Here is a 22990-nt window from a genome sequence, read left to right on the forward strand (position 1 = left end):
CAACTTTAAGAAACATTTTATTGATCATCATTTGTGACATTTTCACACAGTTATGGTTTACAGAACCAACAAAATATCAGTTTGGTTTTAATGTTTTTGTTCCAGGACTTTAATGGTGGTGATGTAAAATGTGAAATTACATTAGCTTACTTTAATGAATAGATCAGAGGTCAAACTAAATGTTTTACAGCAGGTCAAGCGGGACATGAACTAGGATGAACACATGCCATTCAATTAGCCAAAAAAAAAAAAAAAAAAAGACGATCAGTTAGAAACAAGGTAAACAAGGACAAATCAATTCAACAATTTAAAAACAACAATCTGACATGACACCAATGTCTTGTTCATTTACACATCCATATTATAACTGTACCTTTAACAAAGAAACTCTTTTCAACACCCACCCCACTAATCTGCTGTAGGTGGTGATCCCACTCCTTTCATTTGATGCTACTCTTCTTGGTGATCAGAAATGTGTAAACAGCTGTAGGTAATGAATCAGAAAAGCAGAACTGCACTTGAATGGCTCGATCCTTACCTCATGGCAAGAGAACCCTTAAGATTTCCTGGAGAGGAGAGGTCTCCAAGTCACACTTACCAGTTTAGAGCTCCTGGGCACTATCATAAACACTATTTTCTTTGCTTCTGTATTTCACGTCTTCTTTAAATTGTATAGATGTTTTCAATTGTATTGAAAAAAAATCTAATATTTTTTTTACATTTATGATCAATTTCTTCTCATGTTCCTCATTTGTAAGTCACTTTGCTGTAAGTCCTTACAGCATATGGCTAAATAACGAAATGGAAATGTCCAGTAGGGAAAAGTAAGTAGGTCTGGTTGATTATGACAGAAATCAGTTGTTTGGATTGCCATTTGTAGCCTTTGTAGTTGATTGTTTTAGGAAACGAAACTATAAAAAAATAGACAGAAAACTTAGAAATTAATAAACATTTTTAAAAAATAAGACAGAAAATGTACACATTAATATACACTTGTTATGAGAATTATTTATAAAGATGAAAATATTTTTTATAGGTTATGTTGAAATAATTCTGTTTAATTTCATTGAATTTTGACTATTGTGAATGACAGACACTTTACTTGCAATATGCAATTAAACATTTAAAATTCATGGAGTAAATCATCACTCACTGTAGTTTCTCCAGTTTACAGTGTGGATCCTTCAGTACATCGGAAAGCAACTTCATTCCTGAATCACCTGGTTTATTGTGGTTCAGATTTAGTTCTCTGAGGTGTGAGGGGTTTGATCTCAGAGCTGAAGCCAGAGCAGCACAACCTTCTTCTCCAATACTGCAGTTATACAGCCTGTAGAGAATAAAAAGTACAAACAATCCTTAATGTTTCCTTCAATGCTGTACAAATGAAATGTATGTATTTTTGAGATATGACAATTTTGTGTGTGTGATCTGCCTACAATGATTTATCAGTCCAGTTTTTAAAATAATTTCTAGAACAAAATGTATAGAAAATAAAAAAAGCTCACAGGAAAAAGCTTACACTGACTACAACATAATCAGTTTTTAATATTTTGTTGGTTCTCTCTTGTTTTTGTATCTGTTCATAATTTCTTATGGTAAAAATTATAACGACGCATTTTGGCATGTTTCATTGCATTATCACAAATAAAGTACTTGGCTCCAAGCACAACTACGCAATTGTTATGGTTCTGTTCTGTCATGTTGTCTTTTATTTTGAAGTTCTGTTCCATTTCCTTTAGTTTCTGTTTCCCTTCTCTGTGTCACGGTGTGGTGTAGGTTGAAGACAAAGAGGCCAATGGCTCCAATACATACATTTTACTAATTCACTCAGATAGGCACATACAGGCAGAAGGTTTACACACACACCAGACACGACGTAACATAGACGTGACTCAGACGAGAACGGACCAAGACTGACTGAACAGAGGGAACTAAATACAGACACTGATGAACACTGATTAACTGAACACAGGTGATGTAGATGATGATGATAACGATGAACTAAACCCAGGTGATACAACTGAACTAATGATGACAGTGAAGAAGACAAGTCCAATACGAAAAACAAACTAAACAGAACACAACAGTGACACTCTGTTTAGGTTCGGCTTCCTTGGTTACTGATTATGTTATTGTTTGTTTCTATTGTTACTTATTAGTTTCACCTAGTTTGGTTTCCTTTGTTCCATCCATGTATTTATAACCCAGCTTCTTTGTTGTTCTTTGTCAGTTCTCATTTGATTTAAATGTTGTTTGTGTTACATTTGTGTTAAATGTTGTTTTGTTATCTCCAATGTTTTCAGATAATTAATAAAGACTGTTTTGTTTTTTAATCTCATTTGTCTTTCTGCCTGTTGACTACATGTTACAGCAATAAGCCTATAAAATCTTTAACAAGCTTTTAAAATTAGGAATAAAGGATGAAGATGTTAATTTTCCTAGGCGAGACATCACTTTTGGCCACTGCGGTATATATATATATATATATATATATATATATACACACAGTACTGTGCAAAAGTCTTAGGCATGTTAATACCTAAGATTAGGTATTATAATACCCCTGGATATCTGGATTTAGTTTGTCTCAGTTTTTTCTGTTTCTTCATGTAATCACAGACAGACTCGATGATGGTGAGATCAGATCATCCTGGCTGTTGTCAGATTCCTTGTGCATGCAGAAATCTCACTGGATTATTACAATTAATGGCAAAAAGAATGTTTGGAAATGTAAACTGATATTTCCTACTGACACACTACAGCAAAAGATATAAATAACTGACTTAAAACCATTTTTTGGGGGGGTTGGGGGGTATTAACATGCCTAAGACTTTTGCACATTACTGTGTATATATATATATAATCTCATTACTGTATATATATATATATATATATATATATATATATATATATATAATTTCATTACTGTATATATATATATATATATATATATATAATCTCATTACTGTATATATATATATAATCTCATTACTGTATATATATATATATATATATGCGATATATATATATATATATATATATATATATATATATATCGCAAATACTACAAATATTATATGATGACCAGTGCAGAACTCACTGCAGTTTCTCCAGTTTACATTTCCATTCCTTCAATAGATCAGAGAGCAGCTTAATTCCTGAATCGTCTAGTTTATTATTGCTCAAATCCAGTTCTCTCAGATGTGAGGGGTTTGATCTCAGAGCTGAAGCCAGAGCAGCACAACCTTCTTCTTGAAATTTGCATGATTTCAGCCTGCAGATGAAAGGTGAGAAAATATAGTTAACATCATATACATTTATATGTAAGTGTTAGCATCAGCTGAATGTGTGCTTTATCATTCCAAAGAAAAAAAACAGTCCGTGGATCAAGAGTTGTGAGCAAACTGCGGAATGAGACAAGATAACACAATCATATGATGTTGGATGCATTTTAAAACAACCTTCAAACAACCTTAGAACAACCTTAGAACAAAATTCTAACCTTTCATTGAAGTAAAACAATTGAAAGTGGGGGGAAACTCACAATATGAAATAAATGTTTTTCTCCAATGTATGTTGGCCACAATTATTGGCACCCCTATAAATTCTTATTATGCAAGTATATTCCCATTTATATTTAAGTTTTTTTAGCACACCAGGGTGACTTTGAGCATCTAGCCACGACTTCCTCTTCCACAGGAGCATATATATAAGGAAACACAAAGGCCAAATTCCTTTAATCATTCTTCACAATGATTAGAACCAAAGAATATAGGTCTGATATGCAGCAAAAGATTGTTGAGCTTTACAAAATAGAAAGTCGGCTGTAAGAAAATAGATGAAGCATTAAAAATCCCCATTTCTGCCATCAGGGAGATAATTAAGAATCAATAAACTAAAGATGTTACAAATCTGCCTGGAATGTGTCTATAGGGTCTCCAACCCTGCTTCTGGAGAGCTACTGTCCTGCAGATTGTAGCTCCAACCCCAATCAAACACACCTGGACCAGCTAATTAAGCTGTTCAGAGTTACTTGATAATTACAGGCAGGTGTGTTGGAACTGAAGTCTGCAGGACAGTAGCTCTCCAGGAGCAGGGTTGGAGATTGTCCTAATGCACGGTGAGGAGGAGAGTTTGAGTGGCCAAAGACTTTCCAAGGATCACAGCTGGAGAATTGCAGAGATTAGTTGAGTCTTGGGGTCAGACAACCTAAAAAATGTTTTATCAAACAGAACCTACATCACCACAAGTTGTTAGGGAGGGTTTGAACAAAAATCCTCCTCACTCATCCAAAAACAAACTCCAGAATATTCAGGTGTCAGACATGACTGGAATTTAAAAGGGGCCTTGTTCTATGGTCAGATGAAACAAAAAAAAAAGGATCTTTTTGGCAGCAAACAGGGATAAAAAAGTACCCACACCCACGGTTAATTATACTGCTGGATCTTTATTGTTGTGGGCCTATTTTTAATGCTGGAGGTCCTAACCATCTTGTTCAGATGGTATCATGGATTCTAGCAAAGACCTATCAACCATGGACTCTAGCAAATAAAAATGAAGCTTCTGCCATAGCCATCTCAGTTCCCTGACCTGAACCCTGTAGAAAACGAGTGGGGTGAACTGAAGAGAAGAAGCACCAACATGGAGCTGGGAATCTGAAGGATCTGGAGAGATTTTGTCTCCAAACTCATCAGGCATTGTAGAAGAAGACTCAGAGCTATTATCTGGGTAAAAGGACATTGCAATAATTGGATGCCAATAATTGTGGCCAACATGAACTAGAGAAAAACATTTATATCATAATGAGATGTCAGAAGGAGCTGCTCTTTAGTGGGCAAAAATACAATAGCCATCTTAGCTCGAAGGACAATGTTAAAAACCTTGTAACCTTTGTTCCAGCCTAACATAATGTTCTAACACAATGTTTTTGATTGAAAAAATGTGTTTTGATTGAACCCCATGAGCACCGGATGGTTAAATAACCAAACAACCAAAAATAGATAGCACATATATGGGGGAAACTGTATTTTATAAAATGTTTGAAAGGAGTCTGTACATTATAGTTCATACTAAATTGCAGAAAAGAAAAACAAGAACAACAAGATAATTTCACTGTGGTGCTGCCTTTCAATAACTACATTGACACTCACTGTAATTTCTCCAGTTTACAGTGATTATCCTGCAGTAGATCAGAAAGCAGCTTTACCCCTGTGTCTCCTATTCCATTTCCATTGAGATTGAGTTCTCTCAGATGTGAGGGGTTTGATCTCAAACCTGAAACTAGAGCTTTAAAACACTCCTCAGTAATAAAGCAGTCAGACAGCCTATAGAGAGAAAGAGAAAGTCACACCATTCAGTTCAGCACATGAATTCAGCAAAAAAGAAATTGTGTATTTCAATTCATTTTTGAGAAACTGATTATAAGTTAAACACATAATTTACTCAAAAATGACAATACTGTGAACATCCACTAATAATGTAAGGAATAGCCTGAAATATGGATATTTTTTCATTAGTCCAACACTTATCACAGTCTGTAAAATCTCAAAAAATGTGAGGAGACACACAGTTCGCTGCAGCACAAGCTGGATCGTAACGCCCTTAAAGCGGTGACAACAAGAGAAATCTAATTATATTTGCTCTTTTAAAATTCATTGTACTATAAAACATACAGTATGTTTCAGATCTTAAAAATTACATCTCATTGCAATGCAAAGACAATAGATATTGAGAGAAGACTATAGCTGATACACACGATTTTCTGACAAAAGATGTTTAAACTTTTCTTATAAAATTGTTTAAGCATGTTGGGTTTCAAAAGGAAGGGTTTCAAAAGGGTTTCATGGGTTTCAAAAGGAAGTCCAATTGATGTCGATTGAGAAAACATTACTTCTACAAACTCTGGTGAGTTTTTGTGTTCAAAGAAATGTTTAGTTGATGTGCTATAACTGGTTAATAATCAGAAAAGTGTATATATGTTATAGTGAATGGAAAAAAACAGTCAGAGTTAAAAGATGATGTTTATTGAAAGAACACGTGTAGAAACATGTGAGTGATGCTTTTGCAATTAAATTTACTCGTGATGAGTTTATTGTATGCATAAAAGCATATGTGCATCTTGAGAGATGTTAACTGTGAATTGTGTTTTGTTTGTTGCCTGATTCCATGCTGTGACATGATCAACTATGAGCTTATGTGAGCTATGGCGAGCCAGACTGTGACTTGGTGAAGGGCCTACCACGCGTTCTACTGACGTTCAACACAGACCTGTCTCCATCATGGGCTTCTTTTCAATTACAGCTAAGCTGTTACTTAATAAACACACTACCTGGGTAGTAGAAAAAAGGCATATGTATATATATATATATATATATAAATATATACACTCACCTAAAGGATTATTAGGAACACCTGTTCAATTTCTCATTAATGCAATTATCTAATCAACCAATCACATGGCAGTTGCTTCAATGCATTTAGGGGTGTGGTCCTGGTCAAGACAATCTCCTGAACTCCAAACTGAATGTCAGAATGGGAAAGAAAGGTGATTTAAGCAATTTTGAGCGTGGCATGGTTGTTGGTGCCAGACGGGCCGGTCTGAGTATTTCACAATCTGCTCAGTTACTGGGATTTTCACGCACAACCATTTCTAGGGTTTACAAAGAATGGTGTGAAAAGGGAAATTCATCCAGTATGCGGCAGTCCTGTGGGCAAAATTGCCTTGTTGATGCTAGAGGTCAGAGGAGAATGGGCCGACTGATTCAAGCTGATAGAAGAGCAACTTTGACTGAAATAACCACTCGTTACAACCGAGGTATGCAGCAAAGCATTTGTGAAGCCACAACACGCACAACCTTGAGGCGGATGGGCTACAACAGCAGAAGACACCACCGGGTACCACTCATCTCCACTACAAATAGGAAAAAGAGGCTACAATTTGCACGAGCTCACCAAAATTGGACAGTTGAAGATTGGAAAAATGTTGCCTGGTCTGATGAGTCTCGATTTCTGTTGAGACATTCAGATGGTAGAGTCAGAATTTGGCGTAAACAGAATGAGAACATGGATCCATCATGCCTTGTTACCACTGTGCAGGCTGGTGGTGGTGGTGTAATGGTGTGGGGGATGTTTTCTTGGCACACTTTAGGCCCCTTAGTGCCAATTGGGCATCGTTTAAATGCCACGGCCTACCTGAGCATTGTTTCTGACCATGTCCATCCCTTTATAACCACCATGTACCCACCCTCTGATGGCTACTTCCAGCAGGATAATGCACCATGTCACAAAGCTCGAATCATTTCAAATTGGTTTCTTGAACATGACAATGAGTTCACTGTACTAAAATGGCCCCCCCAGTCACCAGATCTCAACCCAATAGAGCATCTTTGGGATGTGGTGGAACGGGAGCTTCGTGCCCTGGATGTGCATCCCACAAATCTCCATCAACTGCAAGATGCTATCCTATCCATATGGGCCACCATTTCTAAAGAATGCTTTCAGCACCTTGTTGAATCAATGCCACATAGAATTAAGGCAGTTATGAAGGTGAAAGGGGGTCAAACACAGTATTAGTATGGTGTTCCTAATAATCCTTTAGGTGAGTGTATATATAAAGATATTAAATCTTTAAATATGGTTACATATTGATTTTAAAGTTATGATATCAAGTCTTGAAAATCTGTTTCAGGTTATCTTTAGGGTGGCTGATGAGAGCTGGTAAGTTCAAAGATCAAGGACATTTCAAACTTTGAAAAAAAAAATAACGGTCACATTGTAACATATATTTAGTTATTTTTTTATTTTATTTTCATGGACTTTCAGTATGTTTCTATTCAGTTTCCTTTTTCCTTTGTTGGCTGGATCCCAAATGGCACACTTCATGTGGACTCGCGGTCTCGTGGCCTTAAAGGGTTAGTTCACCCAAAAATGAAAATTATGTCATTAATGACTCACCCTCATGTCGTTCCAAGCCCGTAAGACCTCTGTTCATCTTCGGAACACAGTTTAAGATATTTTAGATTTAGTCCGAGAGCTTTCTGTCTCTCCATTGAAAATGTACAGTATACTGTCCATGTCCAGAAAGCTAATAAAGACATCATCAAAGTAGTCCATGTGACATCAGTGGGTTAGTTAGAACTTTTTGAAGCATCGAAAATACATTTTGGTCCAAAAATAACAAAAACTACGACTTAATTCAGCATTGTATTCTCTTCAGGGTCTGTTGTCAATCCGCGTTCACGACTCCGCAGTGACGCTGCTGACGCTGTGCGTTCTAACTAACCCACTGATGTCACATGGACTACTTTGATGATGTCTTTATTAGCTTTCTGGACATGGACAGTATACCGTACATTTTCAATGGAGAGACAGAAAGCTCTTGGACTAAATCTAAAATATCTTAAACTGTGTTCCGAAGATGAACAGAGGTCTTACGGGCTTGGAACGACATGAGGGTGAGTCATTAATGACATAATTTTCATTTTTGGGTGAACTAACCCTTTAAATTGCGCGTGCTCGCCAAGTGTACGAGTCTGTAGGGTGTCCCATTCAGCATTTCAGCGCTCAGAAGTGTGCTCGCGAGCGCCGCCTTTGTGCCCTCGATGCGGACTTTGGTGAAGCCCGCATTTTCGCACCCTCCACACGAGTTACCTACCCAGGAATCATTGCAAACACCCAATCAGAAGAGGAGTTTCGTGGCTGTTTGACTTTCGGTGGCATGATGTCATCAAGCCTGTTCCAAAATACACTCTCGCGTGCCCTCATGGACTCAAGGCCAGCACCCCTTAGGTCTGCACTTCCTGACGTCACCAAGTGTGAACTCGAAGGAGGTCTACAAGGCCGGAGTGTGCCATTTGGGATCCAGCTGTTCTAGTGACCGCCAGTCTTTAGTTGTCATAGTAACTAATTTGGTTTGTCATTCTGTTCAGGTGTGCACCTTGTTATCGTTCATATTAAAGTTCATGTTTGTTTTCCCTTTAGGTTGTAAGGTCTCGTTAATGTGACGTTATGTTTGCTTGCCTGCCTTTTGTTGAAGATACCTTTGGATATTATTAAAAATTGTTTGAACCTGATTCTTCATCTTTGTGTGCTATCCAACAATGTATCATGACACATGTTTCAGTTTCGTTTTCATGGACCTTTAGATTTTATCCATAATTTTTTTTGTTAAAATCAAGCATTTTTCAAAGACAAACCCTATACTGCAGAGGTCCATGTGATCTTTGTGGTGTAAATTCTGGACAAATAAAATAAAAACACTAGAATTCCTCCCATATGTCTGTATTATTAAAAGGTATCATAAATTCTACATCATATTAACCATTTTACAATATGGTTGAAGACTACAAATTTACTGTTTAATGTTATTTTTTTGTTTAATTTTTCTTTATTCATTTCCTTTATAATTTCATAATGTATTTTGTGAAATTAAACTATGTTTGTACTTGTGTGCTGAGCAGAGAGCTGGTAGAGTTATATTTTGCTTAGAGGTATGCAATGTTCACTTAGCAGAGATGTTCCAATGATGATGATACTTCAAATGCGTACAGTTGGTATGCTCTTTGCGAGAAAATGAATGTTTCAACTGATGCAAATGTACCTTATGTATACCACTAATGCATTAATGTATACACTGAGAAATAGTTTCTTAATGTGGATAGTGGATTGTACCATGTGAAAGCATTGGGTAAATTCCATTTTTAAACATAAGCATTAGGTGTTTTGCTACCTTACAAGGAAGCTGTAAGTCTCTCTGTAATGTATATAAGCTCAATCTTACTGTACCACCTCAGAGAAACATAAAGGCATGAGGGCGTGAGAGGAAGGAAACATAGAGATGATGGGGTAAGGAAGGAGAAACCCAGAGAAACCATTTACAGTTAGCATGATGGGGTGAGAAGAGAAATGGGGAACAGAGAAATCTGGAATGAAGACCTCTCATGTAGCCTTATATTCTTATATGCCTGTTTCTCTCTGTCTGACACATGATACATAATAAATAGAGATCTCTTGGCAAAAGTAACTGGTGTAGCTTCCGTGATTCAACCATAATGGGGGAAAGCATGATTTTTAAATCTACATGGTAAAATATTGAAACTCACAGTAGTTTCTCCAGTTTACATTGTGGATCCTTCAGTAGACCAGAGAGCAGCTCAACACCTGCCACTCCTGGTTTATTATAGTTCAGATTCAGTTCTCTCAGGTGTGAGGGGTTTGATCTCAGAGCTTTAGCCAGAGCAGCACAACCTTCTTCTCCAATACTGCAGTTACACAACCTGTAGAGAATGTACAGAATATATATAACATAAAGATATACTTTTCCATTGGCAGAATGTGTTTATGTATTGTTTAATGTTATTGCTTTTCTACTATTCTATCCATAGTGTTGTATAACCAGAGAAAAATATAGGAAATTATGTCCTGATATAACTTATAACGATTATTATTATTTAAATAAATATCCAGCCCATTGGTTCTCAATGATAACATCTGCCAAATGATAGCATGATAATTTTAAATTTCAAAACTATAAGAACTAATAAGACTCACTGCAGTTTCTCCAGTTTACAGTGTGGATCATTCAGTAGATAAGAGAGCAGTTCCACTGCTGAGTATCCTGGTTTATTATAGCTCAGATTCAGTTCTCTCAGGTTTGAAGGGTTTGATCTCAGAGATGATGCCAGAGCAGTACAAACATCCTCTCCAATACTGCAGTTACAAAGCCTGTAGAGAGAAAAAGAAACATCCTCAAATTTACTGCTCAATACAATTGAAAATCCAGCAGGTGAAATGAAGTCTTGAGATGAAAGTGTCTTACTAATCTGTCCAGTGAGGCTATTGTTTTAGATACAGAGGGGTACAAAAATATCAGAAAGCATTAAATCTGGGATCTAAAGTAGGGATTCACCGAAATGAAAAGTCTGGGCAGAAACCAAAAATTCTGGATGCACTTGGCTGAAAACTGAAAATGAAACAAAAAATGACTTTTTAAAATAATTAAAATATTTATTTAAAATAATTAAAGCAGACTTTGCTTTTCCGATGAGCGTGAGCATTACATGAGTGGAGCATTCGCTTAGGCCGCGAACACGCCATAGTTCCAGTTAATCTTCACAACCCCTCACCCAGGCAAACTCTGTGATGTCTGGTTGCCACACTGAGAATTACCACCCTTTTGCTCATCTTATACACTTAAAAAAGACACTCTGTTGGGACACAGTGCCTGCACATAAAAGTACAACAAACAGACATGCAGTCCCACAGAAATGGAATTATCTCCACTAATTCATTGACAAATCTGTCTAATGAATAAACATGCATTTCCCTAGTACATTTTGTGTATTATTACTGTTTGTATATTGTCTTTTTATATTGTATAGTGTTATGCATGCCTGATGATAGAACTACTAGTTAATGTAGCCCAATCTAGGGGGTGTCTCCTACTTTCCATGGACATCACCTTCTCATAGAATGTAATGTGTGTTTGTTATATTTTTCAGAGTATAAATGGACACAAACTGCCAGCTTACTCCAATCATACAAATGAGTCAGCTTTTCAAACAAAGGAACTTTCCCGCTTGAGAATTGCACCGTTCTCATTGGTCAAGCCAAAACTCAAAGGTGTGACCTCTGTGGAACTAAAAAGCCAGCACAAAGTTCCCTCTGGGCACTTGCTGGCTTCTGTACTTGGCTTTTGGCTTGCTTAGTTGGGGACATTTAATATTCAACAATATTATTGATCTGCCTTACTTAGGGTGGACAATGACGCAATTTTCTTCTAGAAACAAACTTTGTTGTATTATTTTCATGTTATCAATGTGAAGCTGCTTTGATACAATCTGTATTGTAAAAAGCACTATATAAATAAAGGAGACTTAACTTGACTTGACTTGAGGGTGGGTAAATCATGGGCTAATTTTCCCTTTATGGGTGAACTATCTCTTTAAAGACATACATCATTCTTACGAAAATACCGGAGATAGCTTGATGAACACAGATATATTATCGCTATCATCTGTTTGTCTTCATGTTTCATCAGTCAAAACGCCTCTATTTGCATGTTATTATGTCCATATAAGGCATTTCCTGAAATGTTATAAGTTTAATACTTCTATGAATCTCACTTGTGGACTTTCTGTGTGAGGGATGAATCAGTACTGGGCTTCCAGCATGAATGAAACAGATGGCATGTGTGTGTTTAGCGCTCCATATCGCTATCAACTCCCCATTTTGGGTAAAAATATACAAATAATACTAAAGTACTTTGTAACATAGTTACTTGAGTAGTTTTTAAGCAAACTACTTATTTACTCTTACTTGAGTCATATGCACCATAGTTAATCTCATATCTGATGACGCACATAGCATATAGAACATAAAGATAGTGGCCTAGAACAAAAGAGATTGACTGAGTGTTCTGAGCTGCTCAGCTGTTTAAAAAGTGATACACAGCTTCCAAGTGTTATATGTTGAGTTAGAAATGCAGTTTTTGTTAATAGATGTAGTATAAGGCATGTATTTCAAAGTTAGAATGCTGATATAATTTTAAAAAGCTATCTTTTAAGGTAATCTAAAGAGTATTCTTTCTTTTGTTAGTACATTATTTTTTCCCCTGAATATAGCAAGTACTGAAACATACCCAAACCAACACTCTTAAACTATGATACAAACTGTATAGAACCTGTTTAAACTGGCAACTTTGCCATACTGGTTGTTCTTTAGTAATCGTTCCTAGTTTTGGTTGCTCTAGTAATTCTTCTGAAGCAAGTACTGAACTGTTTTTAATGTAGACAAATGCACTTCAGCTGCATGAACAAAACCTGATAATCATGTTAATAACATTACTACCACTAAGTTTGCATTCCATGTTGACACTGAATATACACTATGCTGCTAAAAATTATAAACATGGAGGAGAAAGTTTGCATAAAAATGACATAATATATGTAATTGCATAATTACATAATTGCAAATAGATTATTTGCCATTGCAGCCACTTATTAGTGTTGAGGACAAACACTAGACTATCTGGGTCCACACTCTCTCTCACACACAATCTTAACCTTGTTTTTCTGTTCATTGTTTTTTAATGTTGTCCCTGTACATGGTTAGAGACATATAACATACCATTTTACTTGTGGCCTTAGACTTTTAGACCCTATTTGTTACAGAAAAGGAGTTTGTAAGAAGCAAAAAATAAAGAAATAACTTATTTATCATTCAAAAATCTGTCAATACAGCAACACTCACGATAACTTCTCCAGTTTACAGTGTGGGTCCTTCAATAGATCAGAGAGCAACTTCCCTCCTGAGTCCCTTGGTTTATTCCAGCTCAGATCCAGTTCTCTCAGGTGTGAGGGATTTGATCTCAGAGCTGAAACCAGAGCAACACAACCTTCTTCTCCAATCCTGCAGTTATACAGCCTGTAGAGAATATATATATTAACCGCAATTCAGCTGAACTTCTGAACAATTCTCAAAAACAACTGCACAAGTAGTAAAACTCTTCACAGAGATCAACACAAATAAATGCAGCTGGAAAAAAATATGTGAATTGTTAGTGTTTGGCTGATGTATTGACATTAAAAACAAAGAAACTATTAGTGGTTGTAACAAATATGTAAGCTATATATACACAAAAAGAGAAGGTGTAGAGAAGGGGTGCACAATTCTACACCTAAAAGATTACCATTCTGCAGAGTCTTTAGTGGTGTTAGAGTGTTTCCAGGCAGGTGTGTTGGATCTTTCATATTATATGTAAAAACCTTTGAGTAATGTCTTACTTTAGAGTCTGCAGTTTACATTGAGGATTCTTCAGTCCCTCAGAGAGTAGCTTCAGTCCTGAATCTTGCAGGTTGTTGTTATTCAGGTTCAGCTCTCTCAGAATTGAAGAGCTTGAGCTGAGAACTGAGGCCAGTGTTGAACAGCTCTTATTTGTCAGATTACAGCTCTGTAGACTTTAAGAGAAGTGATCAAAATAACCATGTAACTACAGACACCGAATTGCTTATGTTCAGAAGTTTCAGTATCTCACTGTTTTTCAGCATTTTGACAAAAACTCAATACATGTAAAAAAAAATATATATATTAGCTTTCAAATTAGTTAAAACAATTTGTATATGAATAAACCTTCCTGCAAAGCTACAGTACTGTGAAAAGTTATGTTCTTCTGTAAAAATGCTATAAAGTGAGGATGCTTTCAAAAATAATGTCATAAATAGATTTTATTTATTTATTGAATTATATTAAGTAAATCAAATCATTATTTGGTGAGAACTCCCTTTGCATTTCAAACAGCCTTTGTCCTAGGTACACTTGCTCATAATTTCTTTATTTGTCTTTTTCTGTTTCTTCATGTAATCACAGACAGACTCGATGATGGTGTGGGGCCATGTTGAGCATACTGGTTGTTGTCAGACTCATTCAAAAACCTCACTGGATTATTACAATTAATGGCAAAATGATTGTTTGGAAATGTAAACTGATATTTCCTACTGGCACACTACTGCAAAATATATCAATAACTCTTTTTTTTTTTTCAAAGACTTTTGCACAGTACTGTATATATTTCAATATGGTATGTTTCCCAGTGCAATATTTTCAGAGCATTAAATCAATAAATAAACTATGATGTATTTTAATTAGAAAAACGCTCACTCAGATTTTCTAGAAACTTTGATGACTGGCAGCAGCATCAGAAGACCTTCTTCAGATGGTCTATATTTACTCAGTTGAAACTCATCAAGCTCCTCTTCTGAGTTCAGCAACACAAACACCAGAGCTGACCACTGAGCAGGATAAAGACTGATTCTATGGAAATGAATGACGTTCATTCTGCTCAAGAATTTTTGAACTTCATGAACTAGTGAATTATCATCCAGTTCATTCAAACAGTGGAACAGATTGATGGACTTCTCTGGAGAGGGATTATCCTTGATCTTCATCTTAATGTACTCTACTATTTCCTGTTTGCTGTCAGACCTGCTTTCTGTCTGTGTCAGGATGTCTCGTAAGAGAGTCTGATTGGACTCCAGTGAGAGACCCAGAAGGAAGCGGAGGTAAAGGTCCCAGTGTCCATTTTCGCTCTGTAAAGCCTTGTCTACTTCCCTCTTCAGTAAGTCTGTCATGCTACTTTTTGTTTCTTTATCTGAAAGAAACTTGAATAAAGCAGCAATAAACTCCTGAACGCTCAGATGAACAAAGCTGTACACCTTCCCCAGGTACAGTCCTAACTCCTCTCTGAGGAGCTGGGTACAGACTCCTAAGTACACTGTTGCTTCTCTGACATCAATACCAAACTGTTTCAGATCCTCCTCATAAAATATCAGGTTCCCCTTTTCTAGCTGTTCATAAGCTAGTTTTCCCAGTGAGAAGATGGTCCTCTTGGCCTGCTGAAGATCTACTTCATATTTCCCATCATACTTCTGGGTCTTCAGTTTGGTCTGATAGATCAGGAAATGAGTGAACATTTGAGTGAGAGTCTTTGGGATCTCTGCTCTCTCGTTTTCACTCAACATCTTCTCTAGAACAGAGGCTGAGATCCAGCAGAACACTGGAATGTGACACATGATGTGGAGGCTCCTTGATGATTTGATGTGTGTGATGATTCTATTGGCCAGATTCTGATCACCTATTCTCTTGCTGAAATACTCGTCCTTCTGAGGGTCATTGAAACCTCGTACCTCTGTGACCAGGTCGACACACTCAGGAGGGATCTGACTGGCTGCTGCTGGTCGAGAGGTGATCCAGAGGAGAGCAGAAGGAAGCAGATTCCCCTTGATGAGGTTGGTCAGCAGCACATCCACTGAGGCTGATTCTGTTTCATTAAACAAGCTATCATTGTTCTGGAAATCTAGAGGAAGTCTACACTCATCCAGTCCATCAAATATGAACAGGACTTTGAGGTCATCAAAGTCTGTTGCTCTCAGTTCTTTTGTATCCATAAAAAAGTATTGAAGAAGTTTCATCAGACTTATATTCTTTTTATTCATTAAATTGAGTTCTCTGAAAGGAAGGGGAAATATGACATGAACATCCTGATTGTCTTTTTCTTCCGCCCAATCCAGAATGAACTTCTGCACAGAGACTGTTTTTCCAATTCCAGCAACTCCTTGAGTCAGTACAGTTCTGATGGGTTTGTCTCGTCCTGGTGGGGCTTTAAAGATGTCATTGCATTTGATTGGTGTTTCATGTGTCACTGGTGTCCATGATGTTGCCTCAATCTGTTTCACCTCATGTTGATTGTTAACCTCTCCTCTTTCTCCCACTGTGATGTACAGCTCTGTGTAGATCTCATGTAGAGGTATTGAGTTTCCTTGATTTGAAATTCCATCATTAATTATATGGAAATTTTCCTTTACTGTAGATTTGTGTTGTACCAGACAGAAAGGGGTATGTTATGGTAAACAGAGAAAGATGAAAAGACAAATTGCTATTCACAAGCCATATATTAACTAACATTACAGTCTATTATTTTTCTGATACAATAAACAAAAACAGTGACCACAACTGTACCTTGTCCCCATTCACTTTCATTTTATGGAAAAAAAGCAGTTTGGACATTCTGCTAGATTACTCCTTTTTTATTGCACACAAGCCAGTCATACAGATTTGTAACATGAGAATAAATATTTATATTCCTATAAAGCTCTTACTGGTCTGTAGTGTGTTAGTGTCTGTATGGTTCCTGTTCCTCAGGACCTGCAGTGTCTTCAGAAGCCCCTGTCTGACTCTGCTCTGCTCTTCATCATCCACCTCCTCTCTTTCAGAGAATTCTGGGTAATCAGTTCTCTGACCTTCATCCTCCTCCTCCTCATTTATTTGAGAGAATTCTGGGTTATCTGGCCTCAGCAGTCTTGTAGACCTCTTCAGCTCTTTCTTCATCAGAGAGATAATGATTTTCACAAATTAGGCATTTTTCCTTGATATCACTTGATATCAAGTATGTCAACACACAGATACAAAAATACACTGTGTGCCTAATTTTGTTTTCTTAAAAAAATTGGGTTGGAAAAAAAAGACATTTGTCTTTTGCAGGGGAATTACAATAAATTGACAATCATTTGTGTTCATAATTAGCCTGGAAATTAAGACCCAAATCTGAAAGATTAAGGGTCTGGCATCGACTAATGAAAATCGGCCAGCTCGAGGGGCGGCACAAAGCATGTATTTGAAAATTTCACTGCACGCAATTGGATAACATTACGACCAATCACAACAACAAGCCCCATACGCTTAGCTACCAGCGGAGATAACTGGTAGATTAGACTCTTGCCGTATCCGGTCGGCAAAACAGCAAAAACGTCTTTCTTGCAAAGGAACAATTCGAGCGTCATCTTCTGTTCCTCTTTTAGATAAAAATCCAAGTCTAACTCATTCATTGTAGCGGCCAAAGCTGTTTCAAACAACTGGTGTTCATCCATTGCCATCTTGCAATGTTTACTAATGACTTCGACGTCACAGCGCTGTCATCATCTGTTTAGCTCGCCTCTGGCCCGCCTATATCAGATAACCCGATGTGATTGGTGCAGCTCGGATACAAGGGCATATTTAATGAGCATCATTACTCGACGCCAGAGTAACTCGCTGAGAAAATTCAACTTGTGCTCTCGTGAGAACTCTGGATTTCCAGGGTAGATCATAATTAGATCATCTATTATTTTTTACCACTTCAGAATAGTAATACTAAACTAGTATGTTTCAACAACAACAACAAAAAAGATGTGGACAGAGTAATAAACTGCAGTGTCTGTAATGTAAGATGGTGATCAAAGATGAGTTTTAAGGGATACAATTATCCCTTAATTGTCTCGAAACTCGAGACCGTTTTTCTATGGTCTCGGACTTGTCTCGGACTCGCTGGTATTCGGACTCGGACTTGTCTCGGTCTCGGCCACTGGTCTTGCCAAATATGGCTTTTGGTCTCGACCGAATCCAGGTGTCTTTATTATGTTCCCAGTAAGCACTCGCCGCAACATATGTGTGCTTACTGGGAACGTAATAATATTGGAGGGAAAGTGAAACACTGGCCACCTAATAACTAGTGATGGGCATTTCGGCTCTTTTTCGTGAGCCGGCTCATCTCACTGAAAAGAGCCGGCTCTTTTGACTCACAAACGGCTCTTTAAAAAATAAAGGTTTTAACTCGCTGAAAGTCTACCGCTAGTGCAACGTGAATATTCACATTTTTAATTGTCCATAACAACCCGAAAACTTGCCTGCTTGCCTTGCACATCTAATTAATGGGCAAAGTTTTCATACTTTTTTTCATACCTTCTTTTTTTTTTTTTTATGTGGATGTTATTGAGCTTGTAGAGCTTGCGTTCTTCTGAACATCTCGCTGAATGACATCTGAACATTGCCAGATGTAATTTCTGAGTCATATCACTCCATAATCTGCCTCTCTTTTAAATGCCTATTCCACGAGTGGTAACTAGGCTACAATGACTGGCTTGTAAAATATAGCTAATATCGAAACAAAATAACCCAGGCAGTCTCATCTAGTTGGCTCGGCCCTCCCTCATGCAGTTTAATTGGTTGACATCGCGTGTACGATTGACAGGAATAGAATGTGAGGCTGATCAGACAGTCGAAACGAATGTGTGTGCGCCTTTAGGCCTATATAATTATTTTGTTGTTGTTCTTTGAATTAGTCAATTATTTTAAATAAAATTAAAATCATTCATTATTTCATAATACAATACAATATTTTTTTTCAGGGAAGGCATAAACCAACCATAGGGGTACACTCTGTAATACTGGTCACTTCTTTTCTACACTACTGTAGGCTACATCTGGAGTGAAGCTATATTGTCATTTAGTTGCTCAAATGTTCAGTACCTAGCAGTGGTAATAGTAGTGGGTTGGTGTTTGTATATCAGTTCTAACACTGCTATTATGAGGTATCACCATATGTCATCATTCTGTTTTCTTTAGATTGGAAGATTATATGATATCAAGGGGAATGTCTATACTTAAAAATCCTGGGTGTTGTGACACTGTTTTTGCTTTTAGATCAACAAATAATAACCCAAAATGATTGTCTTGATAATGTCATGCATAAGACTTTTTTTTCCTGTCCTGGACTCGGCCTTGACTCGGACTCTAACCTTTTTGGACTCGGTCTTGTCTTGGACTCGGTCTTGACTTGGACTCGACTAGTCCTGGTCTTGGACTTGTCTTGGACTCGACAAAGGTGGTCTTGACTACAGCCCTATCAGATACTGACTGCTATTTTTGATATTAAACATTAGGCTATTCCATTTCTGTTCGTCAAATGTCAGTGAAATTTGTTCAGTTCAGGTCTCAGTTGTTGAATCTTTTCATGCTCATACAAATATTTACAGGTTAAGAAATTTGTTGTTCCTTTTTTTGCTGAGTTTATAGGAATATTGTATTTTATTGCTTAATTAAACAAACACTGTAATGCACACTATATACAGTATGTGGGCTACATGCTTCATGTTGTCACAGTTGTGTTTTGTTTAGTTTGCTTTCATTGGACTTGTCTGCCTGTCATCACGTCATCACATTTCTTTGTCCAATCTACGTTGTGTATAGTGTGTGTTGCTGCCTGTTATGCTAGTCTGCTTGTCATCAAGTCAGGTGTCATCTTCATTGTCATTATCAGTTCATCTGTATCACCTATGTTCAGTTCATCATCATCATCTGTGTTTGCATTTAAGTTCTGTCAGTTCAGTCAGTCTTTGTCCAATCTACGTTGTGTATAGTGTGTGTTGCTGCCTGTTATGCTATCATTTATATTGTTACCATTAAACCTTCGTGTTGGAAATTTATTCTCATCTTTACCTGCCTTCCTGCAACCACACGTGACACATGTAAAATGTTTATTATAAATATTGGCAAATCTACATTTTCAGCTCCATCTTTTAAATTGTTACCAGATTATATATTATATATATTTTGCTGACTATAATGTATTCATAAAACAAACAAAAAAACAAGCAAAGACTGCTTTCTTTATGATCACCAAAGCTGTCAGTGACTTTAGTTTATCACAAGCTCACTGAATGAGTTCTGAACTCCTGTGAAAACTCACATTATAGCTAAGGAAGCTCACTACAATGTAAAAAGAAAAGCTTCTTTACATTGTGTCTACACTTTGTTGGGTATAATGAGAGCATTTGCCTGCATGCAGAACTCAGGGTTTGTGCTGAATGGAAACTTAGCGGTATTGAGTGGATTCTGAAGTAGACTAACTTAAACAACACTAATTGGCCGTTACCAAAAAGGCCCACTTTTGATTCATTTGATCATAAGATGAAGATATTAACCTTGAAAACCAATTATATGAAAGACCACCTATTGTCGTGTCTCTGAAGGGATGTCATTTTCAGTTGGATTTATATAAAACACATACCTTAAAAATGTTTCTTGTAAACTTTCTTGTGGAAGACTTTGATTCCTCCTGATTTACACTGTGGTTGTGGGAAAATTTATTGTAAATATTTAATCAGGCATGTAATTCACAAATTGAATTAATGTGAGTATTTGTCATCTTAAATCTTTACATTAACTGTTCAGAATGGAGAGCTGTAAACCATGAGTCTGTCCTCACCTCACATCAGCAGAAGAGTCGCCTGAACTGAAGCCGAATGGTTCATCCATTGACTGCTCGCTTTTCATGGTCTCACCGCGGGGTTTAGAAGATTCACTTTGAATCAGATTGAAAAACAACAACAATTAATCCCTCATGCTGTTCAAAATTTGTATGATTTCTTTCTTCTGAAGAAATCAGAGGAAGATATTTTGAAGAAGGTTTCAACATGTTTTGACCAAGCAATGATACAACAGTGAACCCCCCTGACTTTCATTGTGATGACATGAAGTGGTGGATTTCTTATCATCCTAATTTACAGCTAATCGTTAATTTCTTAATTAATATACGTTACAAGTAACCAGTATGCTATATGATGGGTTATGGAGGGTCAAAATCATTTATGCAATCAATGTATCCATTGCATAACTGGCCAGTCCTGTGACTGGGACTGTATATGCTTTTATGTGAAAACTCATGATTTGAGACCTAAGTCAAAGAGGTAAAACAGTTTGAATAATACCTTTTTGAACTTTGCTGTAATTCCACTATAATCAACACAATCTCACTCCCAACTTGTCACGTATGCATTTAAAATTTAAAATCATACCCCAACATATACATCACATATTTTGATCATGACAATAAAATTCTCATGCCCATTCCTTCTGTGTAAAAAGGAAATTTGCTTTGTTGCTAATACTGTAACTTTGCATCTATGCATGCTAAAATCAAAATCCTTGTCATGAAAATTCTTCCCTTGAAATCTTGAATCAAGCATTACATGAAATGTGCAGTCTGTCTGATTTGCAAAAACTTGGGTATGCACATTCTCGAGATATTCCAGATAAAAATGTATCAAAAGACTATTGATTAATTTAATCATTATGGAGATACAGGCCAATCTATTTCTGGGTGCTGAAGGTGCCAAGTGCTAAACATTTGTCTTTCTGAAGGGGTGCATGATGATTCTGTATGGTATTGAAGCGTCCATTGCAGTGCGTAGCATCCCAATTCCCCGTTTCTTTGACATGTTTATGACTGATCTTTTCCCATGTAACGCGTCAGCCATGGTCCCGCACCGGCTAAAAACCTTACACCTGTTGCAGTAGCCATGCCCCAAACATAGATGATTAAATGAATCAAGCATAATCTACTTTTGGACTAGATCATGTGTCTGATTTATCTAAGATATTGAAAAAAATTTGACAAGTTACAATTGTTAACTTTTGCATTTAGTGTGTCTGATGCATCTACATTTTTCTAGTTATGTTAGGCTCTAAAATATTTTAGGGAGTAGAAATTGAAATGTCTTATCCTGTTATCACAAACAACTGAAAATATATGTAAATGTATTGGTCAAAAAGTGTGAACCCTTTATTATTTTAATTAATTACGTATCTTTTAATTAATTTAATACGGTATATTGCCACTCCTGTAAAAAAAAAAAAAAAAAAAAAAGCTGATAAAATATATCAGAAATGTGTGTACATGGGGTGCCTTCAAATTTCTTTCAAACCCATCATGCTTAAGGAACTGATTTTTAAGCAAGGAAATGCATTTTAAGCAAGAGGAAAGCAAGAGACTGGGATCCTTGATGCAGTCAGACCTGTTCCTCCAGCTGTCATGAGACTCTTCCTACCTCACATCAGCAGAAGTGTTTCCTGAACTGAAGCCGTATGGTTCATCCATTGACTGCTTGCTCGTCATGGTCTCACTGCGGGGTTTAGTAGATTCACTTTGACTGAAAATAAACAGCAATTCGACATTGTTTTTTATTATTAATCTGTTTCTTGCTATTATGCACAGCAGAGTGAAATAACTAAATTACAAATAAATATCAAATGCTGAAATTGGCCACTGCACAGTGAAATGGACCTAACCATTGACTCTGACTCACCATTCGTTTGTCTTTGCGCCATTTTCTTCAGAGAGACTCTTTCTGGAAGCCATGGCACCAATTAAAATGTTGATTATACAATATATCTGCAAATAAACTGACATATATTAGCAATTCAGATACATCAAAAAATCAAAAGTGTCTGTATTTGTTATAGTGGCTGTATGTTCTGCCTGCAGTTACTGTGCTGATCAATCCAAAGGGATGTGCGATGTAGCTGTTAGTTTTGAATGTTAATGTTCTCTTGTGAGGTTTATCATTTGTTTTTGTTTACATTTTTCAAGTGTAGTTATTTGCTTAGTACTTACCTGTTGAAACTCGCTGACATCCAGTTCCTCATTCACATGAATATTACATTACAGTATTATGTATTAAATACTATAGAATAAGACTTACAAACGTGTAACAAACAACCCTTAAATCTCTATGATTTTGTTTTAGTTTATTGTGTCATTGTGTAAATCTGTGATACTCACTGTATTCGTCTTTCCTCGTGTAATTCCCCTCTTCTTACCAACTGCTTCCTTGATTCTTTT

At 36.7% G+C, this 22990-nt stretch overlaps 1 protein-coding gene across 1 annotated transcript; it reads right to left on the bottom strand.

Moving 5' to 3' along the window:
• LOC311302867 (NACHT, LRR and PYD domains-containing protein 3-like) lies at positions 1-22990 on the bottom strand. The gene is made up of 15 exons (XM_084428986.1): positions 22931-22990; positions 22455-22540; positions 22197-22298; positions 20576-20671; positions 20378-20435; positions 16653-16875; positions 14656-16312; positions 13782-13955; positions 13249-13422; positions 10549-10722; positions 10101-10274; positions 5151-5324; positions 3101-3274; positions 1154-1327; positions 1-911 (listed from the first exon to the last, which is right to left on the bottom strand). The coding sequence occupies exons 2-15, from the start codon at positions 22505-22507 to the stop codon at positions 899-901; spliced, it is 3420 nt and encodes a 1139-aa protein (XP_084285112.1). The 5' UTR covers positions 22508-22540; positions 22931-22990; the 3' UTR covers positions 1-898.

This window comes from Rutilus rutilus (assembly GCF_951802725.1).
Source record: "Rutilus rutilus genome assembly, chromosome: 13".
NCBI lineage: Eukaryota > Metazoa > Chordata > Actinopteri > Cypriniformes > Leuciscidae > Rutilus > Rutilus rutilus.